The 14,722-nt window shown below is 34.7% G+C and overlaps 2 protein-coding genes across 2 annotated transcripts in view; both read right to left on the bottom strand.

Annotated features, from left to right (window-relative positions):
* Window positions 1-5,542: 5,542 nt before the first annotated feature.
* Window positions 5,543-9,040, bottom strand: LOC102591978 (cytochrome b-c1 complex subunit Rieske, mitochondrial-like). The gene is made up of 2 exons (NM_001288698.1): window positions 8,829-9,040; window positions 5,543-6,393 (listed from the first exon to the last, which is right to left on the bottom strand). The coding sequence occupies exons 1-2, from the start codon at window positions 8,980-8,982 to the stop codon at window positions 5,750-5,752; spliced, it is 798 nt and encodes a 265-aa protein (NP_001275627.1). The 5' UTR covers window positions 8,983-9,040; the 3' UTR covers window positions 5,543-5,749.
* A 1,770-nt stretch (window positions 9,041-10,810) lies between these two features.
* Window positions 10,811-14,722, bottom strand: part of LOC102591638 (glycine--tRNA ligase, mitochondrial 1-like) — an 8,202-nt gene continuing 4,290 nt past the window's right edge. Inside the window, exons 6-9 of the mRNA XM_006343440.2 lie at window positions 14,088-14,147; window positions 13,532-13,612; window positions 12,038-12,443; window positions 10,811-11,303 (exon numbers count right to left, since the gene is read on the bottom strand). Coding sequence (XP_006343502.1) covers window positions 11,071-11,303; window positions 12,038-12,443; window positions 13,532-13,612; window positions 14,088-14,147 — 780 coding nt within the window. The 3' untranslated portion in view covers window positions 10,811-11,070. The remainder of the gene's footprint in view (window positions 11,304-12,037; window positions 12,444-13,531; window positions 13,613-14,087; window positions 14,148-14,722) is intronic.

Raw genomic sequence — 14,722 nt, 5'->3', positions numbered from 1 at the left:
CTCTTAATAACACCACATAAGACATATTATACTTAGCCTCATCCATACCTAGATACTCCAACATACTAACCAAGAATACACAACACTTTAATAACCTTAGAATATCATGTAACCACATATTACCTTGGGTTCACTTTTATCTTCCTAATGCTTAAGGATCTCTTATATCTAATGACTTAGTCACCATTCATCTTATAACCTACAAATCACATCTATATAATACTTGAATCATTACTCTTATAGAAAATTCATAAACTTAAATTTTTACATATGGTACTTTAAGCATACTAAATCAATTTTATAAAACTAGCATCACTAATCCCTAAACTATTATTTATTTCCACTGTGGATGATCATTCACATTTCAAACTTAGTGTCTAACAATACAACTTCGCCTACTATCCTGGCTTAGCTGCTAATAGATAAATAACAAATTGAGAAACAGTACTAGTCCACCAAAATTTCTTACGGATAGTAGTCGATCTTAATCTTAAAGCCTATCTTATTTAAATACATTTAACATATTCTTCTTTCACACATCACCACTACTTATGCATACAAATGTCTAAATTATATTTATAGCTCTATAAGCATCAAGTGGTTCTTTTTCAAAATCACAAAGTAAAGCCTAGATCTATCAATCTTTACCTAGGATATACTTTCATTAAAGACTTGAATCATAAACTCCTTTCCTAGTTCAATCATAATCTTAGTCACATTAACCAATGACTTCTTATCTACCGTCTACCGTAAGACCTACATTAACTTATTATCCCTTAATTATACTAAAAGACATATCACCTCAATTCTAACTTAATGGACAAATAACTTCTATACATAAATATATATACTACACATTGTTAACTCATTATTCCCACCATATTGGATACTGCACTTCTATATTCCCACATCACATTTTGGTTCATTACACTAATAAATCACACCCAAATCGCACTATCTTATAGTGACAATACCACCTAAGACTCTAAACACATACTTTCTCTTTTCATGAATGTTTTGTGTAACAAAGAGTTATAGAAGGTTCTAGATGCATATCATATTTTGGCTCAACAACACAATTCACATAAATAAAAACATAATATTTTGATTGATGGGCTAAAACATACTACTGGGCTCATCTCAATACCTTTATTCGGTCTTTGAAATACGTATAGTTTTATTTGATAACACCTTACCGGTAAGAATCAACATTTACTACTGCTATCACCTCGAATATGAGAAGTAGTTAGAGAAATTGGAGCAACACAAGAATCTGCATATGTTTCTTAGGGATAGCTCTGTTGCACGATCTAGAGAATAAATGAGAGAAATATTTCCTAAACATCATGTAGCCTCCCCCTTATAAGTGCTTTCACACCCATAAATAGGACTCTACTAGATACGGCTTTTTAGATATCCTAGGACAATTGAAACTAGTGCTCTGATACCAAGTTTGTCAAGATCCGAGTCTACACCATAGTTGAGACACGGTACCTAGGACCATGAATGATGTCGGGCTAACCCTTCACTTAAAATATCAGGCATATCATACAAACTATTGCGAAAACTGAAACATATGATTAATAAAGAATTCAATAAATTCCATGAGACTACATTACTAATGTCTGAATAAAGACTCTATTACTTTAGAATGAAAATATAAGTCTGTCGGACATGGCCCTCAGCTACCTCAAACAAAGACAACATAAGGAAAAGAGTTGACAGTCTAAAATAACAGATTCCCCAAATGAGAAGGGCTCACCAAAAGATAATTGGGAGTGTTGCAACCTCACTAGCAACGAATCTGAGTGTGAGTACCGAAATCTACATCATTGAAAGATGCAACGTAGCGAAATGTATGCATCGGTTGGTGAAATGTACTTAGTAAGTAAGGGAGGACACTAGCATAATCATTTAAAGAATCATGAATAAGACGGTAAAATAAAATTTCGAAGATCATATGTATAGTAAAAGTGTTGAAGAGAAAACAGTTGTAGTCCATAATAAAATATTATAAAAATCACTTTTCAAAAGTACTAATACATATAGTTATTTCTTTTTCAGTAGTCTTGCATAATCATATACATAACATAGCATACTTAAAATAAACCATATAAACCTAAAAACATATCATAAAATTTGCATAATTTAAGAGTTTCTCATAACCGTCATACACTATGTAAGCTCATGATGTCCAACAGCTAACCCAGTTGGGAGGGTTACCCTATACCTTTCCAGAGTATAAGACCATATCATATCTATGTGGATCCACTAATATGAGCCTCTCGGGGTCAAAAGGTCAACTGACAAAGTGGTGAAACATAATCCTACGTTGGCGCATAGTTATGGGACTTGAGTTTTCTAAACTCGCAGCCTCTCGATACTAAATAGTCCTCCCAAAATAACATATATTCATATAATGCTCATAGGTATGAAAACCACGTATCATGTTGAATCATATATTAGTCTAAGCTCAAAAGTCATATCTTAAAATAACATGTATTTAGGTTGTAATTCATATCATGCTTGTTTTCATGCTTAAAATTCATAAGGGTTTGAATGACCATAAAATCATGCTAAATCGGTATCATAAGGTTTCAAAATTAAAGTGAAACAATAAAAACCAGAGTTTATGAAGAAAGAACATAATATCATAAAAAGCCTAGCTTTGCTTCTAACAATCTTATGAAATTCTTGAGAATAAAAATACTTTAGGCATGAGAGTGAAGGAATACTCTCATCAAAGTCTTACATACCTTAACTTTGAAGTTTGATGAAGAATTTGGATTGAAATCTTTAAAATTCTTGTAGATCTTGTTCTTTTAAGCATTGGGAAGGGAAAAAAAGGAGAAAAATTATTGTAACTTATCAAATTTGAAAGAATAAGGTTTTTAGGAGAGGTTATTGGATGTGGATTGGGTTTTTGGTGTGAGGAAAGGACGAAAACACTCCTCATAGAATGTGAAAAGAAGAGAAAACTAAAAGAATATTTGGGAGCGTGTGTGGCTGCGCAGTTGAAGCCTTGACTGGCGGCACTTCACGCACTCCTAGCAATGGCAGTGCCTTTTCAGCGCGATCGCAGAATATGTAAGCTTAGTAAAATGGGCATAACTTCTAGCATATAACTTAGATTAATGAATGGTCGAAGACGTTGGAAAGAAGGTTTCACGACCTTTCATTTTCTTAGTATTAGGCCACAAAACTCTTCGTATACTAGAAGTCCATTTATAACCTTAGTTCACATCTAATATAATTCCCACACTTAAGTATTGATCTCAACGCATATACATACAATTATAAATCATCGAGTTTAAGCCTATACGCATATGGAGGATGGTTCGAATCTTTACTTAAAATTTGTGGGGGCATTACAGGTAATTGTGTTGCTCAATAGTGCTAAACATTCATGGATAGGCTGAGTCATCTTCAATGACACTAATTTTCTTTTGATCTCATAGCATCAGTTCATAGAATCTCTTTTCGCTCTCATCTATTTGCAAAACTAAACAACCCACTACCTTACACTATTCTCTCTTTCAAGTAGAATTAGGGCAAATATATCTGACCCATTATCTCTTTTTCAAGCGAACTACAAACATCAAACCTAAATTGCAAGTATCAAACTAATTACTCACTCTAATCAATCTCTTTCGAGCATCAATCGGAGATCAGAAGTAGGATTAAGTTTGCAACCTTAAACTATAAATTAACCCACATGTTAATTAGCCTAAATCCATGAATCAACAACAACAAAAACAGAGCATAACACAATATTCACTACATTAAATCAACATTCAGCCCCATAAATGCACCACTAGACTTTGGGGTTTAGCCACCTATCACAAAGCATAAAGAAATTATACTTATCATGAAGGCAGTCATGGATGATATGAAATTAAGCAATTATATGCAACGCCCACTTTGATTTCAACTTCAAATTGTCAATTTCAAGAGCAAAGTTGAAAAAACCTCAAAACTAAAAATGTTATTCATAAGGTAAAATATTTCTCACACTAAAACTCTAGAGAAAAAGTGTTAGACTAGTCTCTAGAAAAGATTCAAGATTCTACTTTCTCTCTCCTTTGGGCTATTTATAGTTTCCCAAAATTGGGCCCAAAATTCATTGGGCGACCATTTCAGCGACGTTAGTCGGGCTCACCAAGCTAATTCGGCGGATCGTCGCTTGCTTCTTAGCTCACCTTTCTCTTGTTTTAGGCTTCATGTGTTTGAATCTTAGTCGACGAGCTCGTTTGAGTCTGTCTTTCATATTCGGCTAATCGCCGAGTACCACATTTGTTCACCCTTTAAGCCTTCACTTTTCCTCCAAGTCTTGTCACCTTCGGCAATGGTCAGCATGTTCACCCTTTGAGTTCGGCGAGTCACCTTTCCTCTTTAAGTTCGCCGACCTACCTCAATTAATTCAAGTGTTGAGCACTGTCACATTGGGCGATCCACTCTTCTTGTTAGGCGATCCACCCTTCTTGTTAGGCGATCAACAATATGGAGTTTACACTTCTTTCCCTGTTTTTGGTCTTTCTTTCAAACATTCATCATTGTCTTGTCCTTTAGCCTTCATAGCTGCAATTTGCAAATCAATATATCATTATAATAAGACATAATTAGGCATTGAGGACACTAATTGTTGAACTAAATAAGCCTCAAATGAGTATAAATCTACCACTCATCAGTCATCTCCTAAACAACAATTGATCAATTGGGAAAATGTCACATTTCACATATGCAATACACAACTATATATAGTTATGGCCTATAGTGGCGGAGCCAAAATTTTCATTATAATAATTCAAAAACTTAAAAAAAACCTTACTCATAAATATACAATGCAACTTTCTATCCTTACACGCTCCTAGTTGCTTACCAACCCTCAATTTGCAATAAAAACATGTCACCAGTGAACTAATTACGCTCCATCAAGTATCTTTCCCTATTACCAGAATGTCATGTGGGATCAAAGACCTATGCCCAGTACAAAAGTTTGTCAAGGTGAATCTTTACTAGAAAATGTTATACCTTTTCAACGGTTCATAAGTTTGGTTTGAAGATCTCCTCTAGAGACAAATAAACAATTACGTGATTGATTGGGATCACAAGGGTCTAAACGCTTTCTTACCAAGAAACTGTTCTCACAATTCGAATCTATGATCTTGACTAAACCTTGAAAATCGTAGTATCACATTTAACTGATTTGAAATTATAACCAAGTATCGCCCATTGATTCTATACCCGACTCATAAGTAGAAAGTTTCTCCAGCCTTCCCCTCCATTCAACCAATAGCACCATTTCATCCTTTAGAACACAAACGTCATGAGATAATATTTTATCAACTCTAGGAAATATGTACACAAGATACATAATTTGACGAAGAGACAATGAATTCGATCCATCTACCCCTGCGAGTGTGTTTGTGTGTGATTGTTCACAGCACAAAAGCCTCAGTCAAGAACAGAGGGTGGAAAAAAAAATGGATTTCAGTGCAAGAGGAAAGGTTAATGGTCACAATCACATATTTAGACTAATAAATAAGTAAATCTTTGGAAAGTTTATTCAAAACAAATATGAAGCATGAGAAAATCTCTTAACAGCATCCAGCAGAATTATTCACTCAAAAAACGGTGCTAACAGTACTGGTCAGTAAATACAATCCATGTATAACTCAAGAAAGCTAAACGCAAGATCCAATTTTGGTCCAGCAGCTACAAGTTGGCTTGGAAATTAAGACATAATTTCTCAACCAATAAGTAACTTGTTCTCTTCCAAGAAACTGTAGGTAGGCACCTCCAGATTATACGGTGCGGGTCCTTTGCGAATCCTACCAGAGATGTCGTAATGGGAGCCATGGCATGGGCAAAACCAACCACCAAAATCACCAGCATTTGGTAAAGGAATGCACCCTAAATGAGTACATACCCCAACAACCACAAGCCATTCTGGATTTTTAACCCTCTCAGCATCTTGTTGCGGGTCACGAAGGGTGCCGAGATCAACACTGTTTGCTAATTTGATGTCATCGTCAGTTCGGCGTCTGATGAAAACAGGCTTTCCACGCCACTTGACAGTAACTGTTGACCCTGGTTCAATGCTGGAAAGATCCACCTCAAGAGAAGCAAGTGCAAGGACATCTTTACTAGCAGACATGCTCAGAACAAACTTGAGAATCAGGAGGCGAAGCAATGAGGCATAGACGAACCTGCCTCCTGTCAAGACAAAGTAAGCAAAAGCACGTTTGCTAGGATCACCAGGTGGATAACGCTCATGGTTGGAGTCATCATATACAATTTTTGAACTGGGATTCTTAATAGCAGCCACTGTGGCTGGAAGATCTGAGACTAAACCCAACTGATGTGCGGGAGAAACCGAATTAGATGAGAAACCTGAAACATTTGAAAATTGTTGGAAGTTTGCTAACAAATATCAGAAGAGCTTTATTTTGTATTAACTATTCAAAGTGTTGCAACCACAATTCCAAAACATTATTATTAATATATATCTGAATAAAACAAAGAAAGCAACATCATAACAGCTCTCATGTTCCATTGTTTGGATCAGGAAACAGCTCAGTCTTGATTTGACTTTGATTTAATTCTTTGGTGAACAGTGTGTTAACTTGTATTAGAGGAAGTGGTTTTTGTTCAGTCCTAACTCCTACGTAAATTATTTTTCCGTCTTTTCAGATATTGTGAGCTCCCTCACTTAAGCCTAGCCTTTTATCATGATTCTTTTTTGGTTAGCTCCCACACTATGCTGCCCTGTAATGAAGCTAGCAGATCTACTTCTGTCTTCTGTAACCTATGCATCTTTTAAATGCATCTCCTTGTGAATGCAAATGCATAAAAACTCAAGATCTACAATCCCCATCTTCAATAAATCATTGCCAAATAAATACTTAACCAAAACAAAAAAATTACTTTTAACCCAAAAAAGCTAATGACCACAAACAACATCACAACAGCTTTTCGATTCTAAATTCCCTCTACATTAGTAATCGATATCAAACATCTTTGGGAGTGAACATGCATTAAAACTTAGATCTACATTTTCAGTCTCCAATAATTCCAAAATACATAACCCAAACAAACAAAAGAAAAGGACAAGAAAACTAATAATCATAACATCACCAACAGCTTTCAGTCCCAACTCCCTCTACGTAAGTCATCAATATCAAACATCCTAAGGAGCACAAATGCATTGAAACTTAGATCTACAATTCCCATCTCAGATCATTCCATACCAAATGAATGTGCAACCCAAAAAGAAGGAACTTCTAACAACAACAAAAGAACTAATAATCACAACAGTTTTTTAAATTGCAGTCCTCTCTACTTTAGTTCTCGTTTTCAAACATCCTTAGGAGCGGAAATGCATTGAAACTTAGATCTACAATTCCCATCTCAGATCATTCCTTACCAAATAAACACAATAACCAAAAAATCCAAACTTTTAACAACTAAGAAACTGATCATCATAATATCACAACAGCTTTACAATTCCCAATCCCATCTAACTTAAGTTTGATATCTAAACACCCTTAGGAGCGCAATGCATTGAAACTTAGATCTACAATTCCCATCCCCGATATTTCTGTACAAAATAAGCACATAACCAAAAAAAATCAAACTTAAAACAACTTAATAATCACAACATCATAACAGTTTTTTGATTCCCAATCCCATCCAACTTAAGTTCTCGATATCAAAGCAATCCTTAGGAACGCAAATGCATTGAAACTCAGATCTACAATTCCCATCTCTGATATTTCTCTGTAACAAATAAGCACATAACCACAAAAAATCAAACTTTAAACAACAAAACAACCTAATAATCACAACATAACAAGAGTTGTTAGATACACCAATCCCATCTAACTTAAGTTCTCGGTATCAAAACAATCCTTAGGAGCGCAAATGCATTGAAACTTAGATCTACAATTACCATCTACGATAATTAAGTACAAAATATTCACAGAAGCCAAAAAAACAAACTTTAAATAACTAAACAACCTAATAATCACAACATCACAACAGCTTTTTGATTCCCAATCCCATCTAGCTTAAATTCTCGATATCGAAACAATCCTTAGGAGCACACATGCATTGAAACTTCGACCTACAATTACCATCTCCAATAATTCAGTATCAAATAAATACATTACCAAAAAGAAAACTAAAGGCAACCTAATGATCACAACATCAAAACAGCTTTTTAATTCACAATACCGTCTAACTTAAGTTCTCAATATTAAACATCCTTAGAGCGCAAAACGCACTGGAACTTAGATCTACCATTCCCATCTCCTATGATTCATTACCAAATGAACACATAACCAAAAAAAAAACCAAACTTTTAACAACAAAACAACCTTATAATCACGACACCACAACAGCTTTTCGATTCCCAATCACATCTAACTCAACTTCTCGATAATAAACATTCTTAGAAGTGCAAAACGAATTGAAAAATAGATCTACAACTCCCATCTCCTACCAAATAAATATACAAACCAAAAATAAAACGAACTTCAACCAAAAAAATAAATAACAAAACCTAACGACCACAACATCACAACAGCCTTTCGATTCTCAATCCTGTCTAACTCAACATCTCTATATTAAGCATCCTAAGGAGCGCAGACGCATAGAAACTTAGATCTACAATTCCTATCTCCTGCCAAATAAACACAGAAACCCAAAAAAAAGACCTAACTTTAACCAAAAAATAAATCAAAAAAGCTAACAATGACAACATCAAATAACATGAAAGCTGAGGATCAAATTAAATGTTAATTAAGGAATGAAATAAGGGAGCTGACCTCTGATTTGATCGAGAAACGAAGAGGTGAGTGACGGAGAAGGAGATCTGGCCGGAGACGAATCATCGGTAACGGTGAAAGAACTTCTTGTAAAGAAGCTAGATGAAGATCTAGCGGCTGAAGAAGAAAGCCTTCTACCTGCTACTCGAAGCATCTTCTCGTTTTAGGGTTTTTTTTTCTTTTCTCTCTTCTCGATGATGGAGGAAAATGAATGGAACGCAGAGAGGAATAGGACTTTCTAATTTTCCTTTTTATCTGTTATTTTATTTTATTTTTCGAGAAAAAAAAAAAAAATAGACCAAGTTAGAGGTGTTTGTGGCTCACTTTGATTTTAAATAAATATATTTGTTTATGAAAAAAAATTGGCAGTTAGTCATCTTATAATTTAAATTGAATTAGTCATATTTCCTTGTATCTAGATCCATTTATCACTACTTTGTAAATTATAAAAATTAACCTAGTACCGGGAGGTGATAGGTATTCTGTAGATTTAGTCGAGCCATGTGAAATTTGATGATTCATATATATATGAAGATGCAGGGGCGAAGCCAGCCTTCTGTAAGGGGGTTTCATCTGAACCCCTTCGGTAGAAATTTTTACTATTTATACATGGTTAAAATTATTTATATATGTATATAATAGATGTCGAACCCCTTTCGATTAGTTCGTGTGTTTAGTTCTTCAGATATTGAATCCCCTTATTAAAAATTCTAACTTCGCCACGGTAAAGATGAGATGTGCAGAAATTCTAGTCGAGAGGTTGATCGTTGTGGGCTTGAAGAGGATAGAGGCGGGTCTAAGAAGTATTGGGGTGAGGTGGTTAGGCAAGGATATGGCATAACTTCAGCTCACTAAAAACTCGTCACTTGATAGGAGGGGTAAAAACACTAATCTGATGTACATTTTATACATGATACACTAATCTGATGTACATTTTATACATGATACACTAATCTGATGTACATTTTATACATGATACACTAATCTGATGTACATTTTATACATGATACACTAATCTGATGTACATTTTATACATGATACACTAATCTGATGTACATTTTATACATGATACACTAATCTGATGTACATTTTATACATGATACACTAATCTGATGTACATTTTATACATGATACACTAATCTGATGTACATTTTATACATGATACACTAATCTGATGTACATTTTATACATGATACACTAATCTGATGTACATTTTATACATGATACACTAATCTGATGTACATTTTATACATGATACACTAATCTGATGTACATTTTATACATGATACACTAATCTGATGTACATTTTATACATGATACACTAATCTGATGTACATTTTATACATGATACACTAATCTGATGTACATTTTATACATGATACACTAATCTGATGTACATTTTATACATGATACACTAATCTGATGTGCGAAAATGAGGGATTTTGGAGATTTGTAAAACTTATAGGGGATAATGGTAATAAATAAACTAAAAAGTGAGATTTCTGTAATTTTTTCAAAAATGAATAGACTTTGGCCTTCTCAAAATACTAGTATCTTTTTTCTTATCTATCTTTAGATTTTATTACTACCGGTTATTATGTAGCCTATTTATCTTATTTTCTGGCTATTGTTTCTGCTTGTCACCACTAGCTCATGTTATCTTGCTAAAGTTATTATTTGTTACTACTACCTCACCATTTTTCATCATTATATTGAAAACAACATTTTTCATCTTCTCGAGATAAAAATAAAATTTGCATACATTTTACTTTTCTTATACCTTCTATGAGATTATACTAAATTTATCATTGTTATAAGTTGTTGGAAGAGTTAAGTGCACAAATAAAGAATAGCATGTACACAAATTTGGTAGACCTTACCCCTACCATTTGTAAGGTAGAGAAGCTATTTCTGATAAACAAATTATAGTCAAAATTTAAGCGGCTACTTCACTTTTGCAACTTTTTAGTGATTCTTGCATATTCTATAAAAATAGGGTGCTCTTACCCTTATGAAAAACACACATGGAAGTGAATAAAATACATGTGTAGTCTTGTAAATTATTTCATAGTACATTGAGTATTATAGGTAATAGAAGTAAGTAAAATTACGGGCTTCAAATTTAAAAAAGTCAAAATGGCCTAGGGTTAAATAGGTCTACGAAAATTCCTGAAGTCAGGACAAGGGATAAGAGTTTCTGAAAGTGATAAAAATGGTATAAATGCTATCATCATTTGATGATTCACTCCTCTGCAGTCTCTGAAGAATGTAGAGGATACATCTTCAAAACATCTGCCCAAGAGCTCAATCCATCAGTCACTTCCCTCACAACTGACGCTACCTTCTCCACATCTACCCGGACCTGATCTTTGCTATCCCTCTCTCGTACCGTCACTGATGACGTTGAATCAACAGTGATGGCAAAGGGAACACCAAGTTCATCTGTTCTTGCATATCTTTTCCCTATGGAAGTACCTGTAATGTAAGTGACAACAATTAGTATGGATAAAAATGCCACAACAGAATAAAAACACTTCATTTCAGAGGACGGGGTTAGGCGCAGCCCTAGGGCTACGATCAGTCGAACTACCATTGGACCTTTTCATACTGTAAATGCCACCCACTGTCAATTTCAAATGAAACAAGGAGCATCTAACTAATCAGTATAACGATATAGCACCAGATCAGAGCAGATAATGCTTATATGCTTCCACTCATAATGAGAAATGTCTTTATTTTGTCACCTCTATACGGATAGGACACTAGTCACAATAACAGCAGCATAGTAAATTGAACATATGTCTAGAAAACATAAGAGAAAGCAAAATGTTCCAGCAGAAAGAAGTAAGAACTACACCAGTGTGTATACATAGAAACAAATGATGCACAAAACAATCTGGACAAGCTACCAAGAATGATCCAATTATCTAGTCAATAAAGGTGGGGGGGGATTAAGGTATGGTACCAGACTAAACTAAAGAGTTTGACAACCGAGTATGTACTCAATGCAAGTAGCGTTCATATTTTAGGTATTCTGACAGTATCCATGTCTCTTATACGGGTAAGGAACAAGTACGTCAGGGCACAATGAAGGGCAGAGTATCATAGCACAGAGGGACTGAAACTAACAATGGTCTCGCTCCTCTTCTCAAGAATCCATTTTCTCATCACAGAAAGGAATCAGTTTAAATACTCTCAGTAGCACACACCTGTTATATCAATCTTATGTGAGATTCCAGCAGCAGTCAAAGACTTTGAGATTAACTTGGCTACTTCTTCATATTTTTTATTCTGAACCAGTGGAAAAACAGTGCATTTGATGGGAGCCACAAGGGGTGGGAAGCTGAAGACATTTAGCTGCTCATCCCCAGCTTTACTTGGCCTTGTGTAGAATGAATGCTCATAAAGACAATATATTATCCGCCCGATTCCAAACGAGGGCTCAATCACAGAAGGTGTAAACACTCTCTGGTGCTCTTTCTTTATTTCCTTGGAAATAGAGACCATGTTTTTCTTAATGGTGACATTCTTCCCGATGGTACATACATGAAACTCCACCTCCCCCTTGGATTCCAGATCAGCCTTCATCTCCATAGCCACCTTTTCTTCCATTGCCTGGTGTAAACAAAGGCAAGCAAAACAACTTAGCATTACTTTCTTTCCAAATATAGCTCTTCAAATACTTAAGGAAAAAAGATCGATAGTCTGTCTTTTATTAGCAGCCTGAAAATTGAGCCAAAATTACCTTAAAATACAACATCATGAGTTGAGCTGAAATGGAGTCGGTGAGAATTCATAGAGCTGACCGACTGACCCCAACTCGCTTGGAACTAAGGCATAATTGTTGTGGAGTCTTTTATTTCTTATTTACTGTCTTTTTCTAGCTCATAAAACTTATTGCAAGTATTCTTAATGAAACAGAGTAAGCATTCAAGAAAATTTATTCAAGAATGGACAATAAGTTGATACTCTAGTTTAGTTAGAGATTGAGGACTTCTCAAGGTTGAATTTGGGTTGACAACTGTACAGTGTACACTACCATTATAATGCCCTTGTTATAATTTTATCTAAATCCAAAACATAGCAGTGTCTTGTCAAATCAGCTGTCATTCTTCAACCATCCATAAGCCTAAAATGCAAAATTTTAAAAGCAAACTAGCCTCAGCAGCTAGATAGTACCACAATAACAGACAGTTCGTCTGGAGGCTATTTTTTTTTACCCCAATTGCTGATTAAGAGGGGTTCTTGGGTCAAGGATTCACAAGCAATTTTGGCTCTTAAGCTTGCAGTGAAATCATTCATCAAAATTCGAAGAACCTTTTCCTTTTCTATGGATATATGTGTTAGTAGCTAAAACGGCCAGGTTGATTGAGAAGCCAACTGGTAATCTTGCTTGCAATACTTCCTATAAAAGAAGACATCAAGACAAAGCCTTTGGAACTCTTCCTTCTTTTCCCCAAACACTCATCAAAAGGATCATCAGGGTAAAAGATTGAACAGAAATCAATTGAATGTTGAATTTCCAATTAAAAACACTATAATTAGGAGACTAGCAGAAAGTATAAAAAGAATACACCGCTGCAATCAGCATCGTTTGCCAGTTTCATTTCAACAAAGCAATGCAATCATGAAATGCTTCAATGAGGTAAACGTGGCAGATGTTTGAATTCAATTAAAAATAGTTTGAGGGAATGAATGCGCACCTCCAAGGCTTCAGTCACCATTTTTTGGTTCCCCTTGAACGCAAGTCCAAGCTCCTTCTTGATTGATGTTATGACCAGTTTCTGATGTTACACAAACAATTATAATCAGATGGTCACCAAAATGAACACCTAGGGGTCGTTTGGTAGAGTGTATTAGCAAAAATAATGCATGCATTAATTATATGTATTAGTAATCCCTTGTTTGGTGCATTTTTTCATGGTATGTATAACTAATGCTTGCATTAGTTATACACTCTATTGTGTATTGAGGAGTAATACCTAGAAATCCATGGTATTAGTAATGCAAATGATTTAATGCATGCATTAATATGGTTAAAGACTCAATTACCCCTCAAAAGTACTTTTACATCTTTTCCACCATAATTGTGAAGGACACTTTTGTAAATAAATATTTTTATACAATGCATAAGAAATAATCTATGCATAACTAATACATGCATTACTAATACACTCTATTGGGTATTATTTTTGTACACTCTACCAAACAACCCCCTATTGTATTCATGAAAGAAAATTAGCTCAAATAAACAGCTACCTCTACTTCTCTTGGTTCTGAGAATTTCTCTTGAGCCACAAGAGCAACAGAACTTTTTTCCTGTCACCCAAAAATGATCAACATGTTATCAGCACATGCAAGATAATATCCAGATCACCAAGGAGAAAAATACTTTAAGAAGTTAAAATATATGCTGACATTCAGAATTCATTTTGATGAGTGACATTGTAATGGATTTCTGAAAAGGTTCAAGTCATAAATGTCATCACTAATGCTTTTTATTCAAAATGGATAATACATATGGTATACATCAGTTTTGTCAGTAAAGAGTGATGCAAATTTGAAGACACATTAAGGGTGTGTTTGGTAGGAAGCCCATTAAGGGTGTGTTTGGTAGGAAGCCAATTTTCTCATGTTTGGTTGGGTTAAATGTTTTGGAAAATGTTTTCCAAATTAACTCATTTTCCTCAAATTCAAGGAAAATGACTTCCCCTCAAAAAGTAAGAAAAACATTTTCCAAAACTTTCCTCCAACTTCAAATTACAAATTTTTTGTTGAACAAATCAAATTTTTTGTTGAAAAAATAAATTTAAAGCTTATTTTAAAAAAATATTTTTCAACTTCAATTCTTTTATCCCACCCTCACCCGACCCACCCCCTCCCTCCAGCCCCCT

The sequence above is a fragment of the Solanum tuberosum genome, unplaced genomic scaffold (assembly GCF_000226075.1).
Source record: "Solanum tuberosum cultivar DM 1-3 516 R44 unplaced genomic scaffold, SolTub_3.0 scf00046, whole genome shotgun sequence".
In the NCBI taxonomy this organism is placed as follows: domain Eukaryota; kingdom Viridiplantae; phylum Streptophyta; class Magnoliopsida; order Solanales; family Solanaceae; genus Solanum; species Solanum tuberosum.
Note: the sequence above shows the minus strand (reverse complement) of the source record. Positions and strands in the feature narration are given on the sequence as shown.

Excerpts from the sequence above, each read along its gene's own strand:
- LOC102591978 (NM_001288698.1), bottom strand. The coding sequence starts at position 8,982 with ATGCTTCGAGTAGCAGGTAGAAGGCTTTCTTCTTCAGCCGCTAGATCT. Across the intron at positions 6,394-8,828 it reads GTTTCTCGATCAAATCAGAG|GTTTCTCATCTAATTCGGTT; the intron begins GTCAGCTCCCTT and ends CAAATGTTTCAG.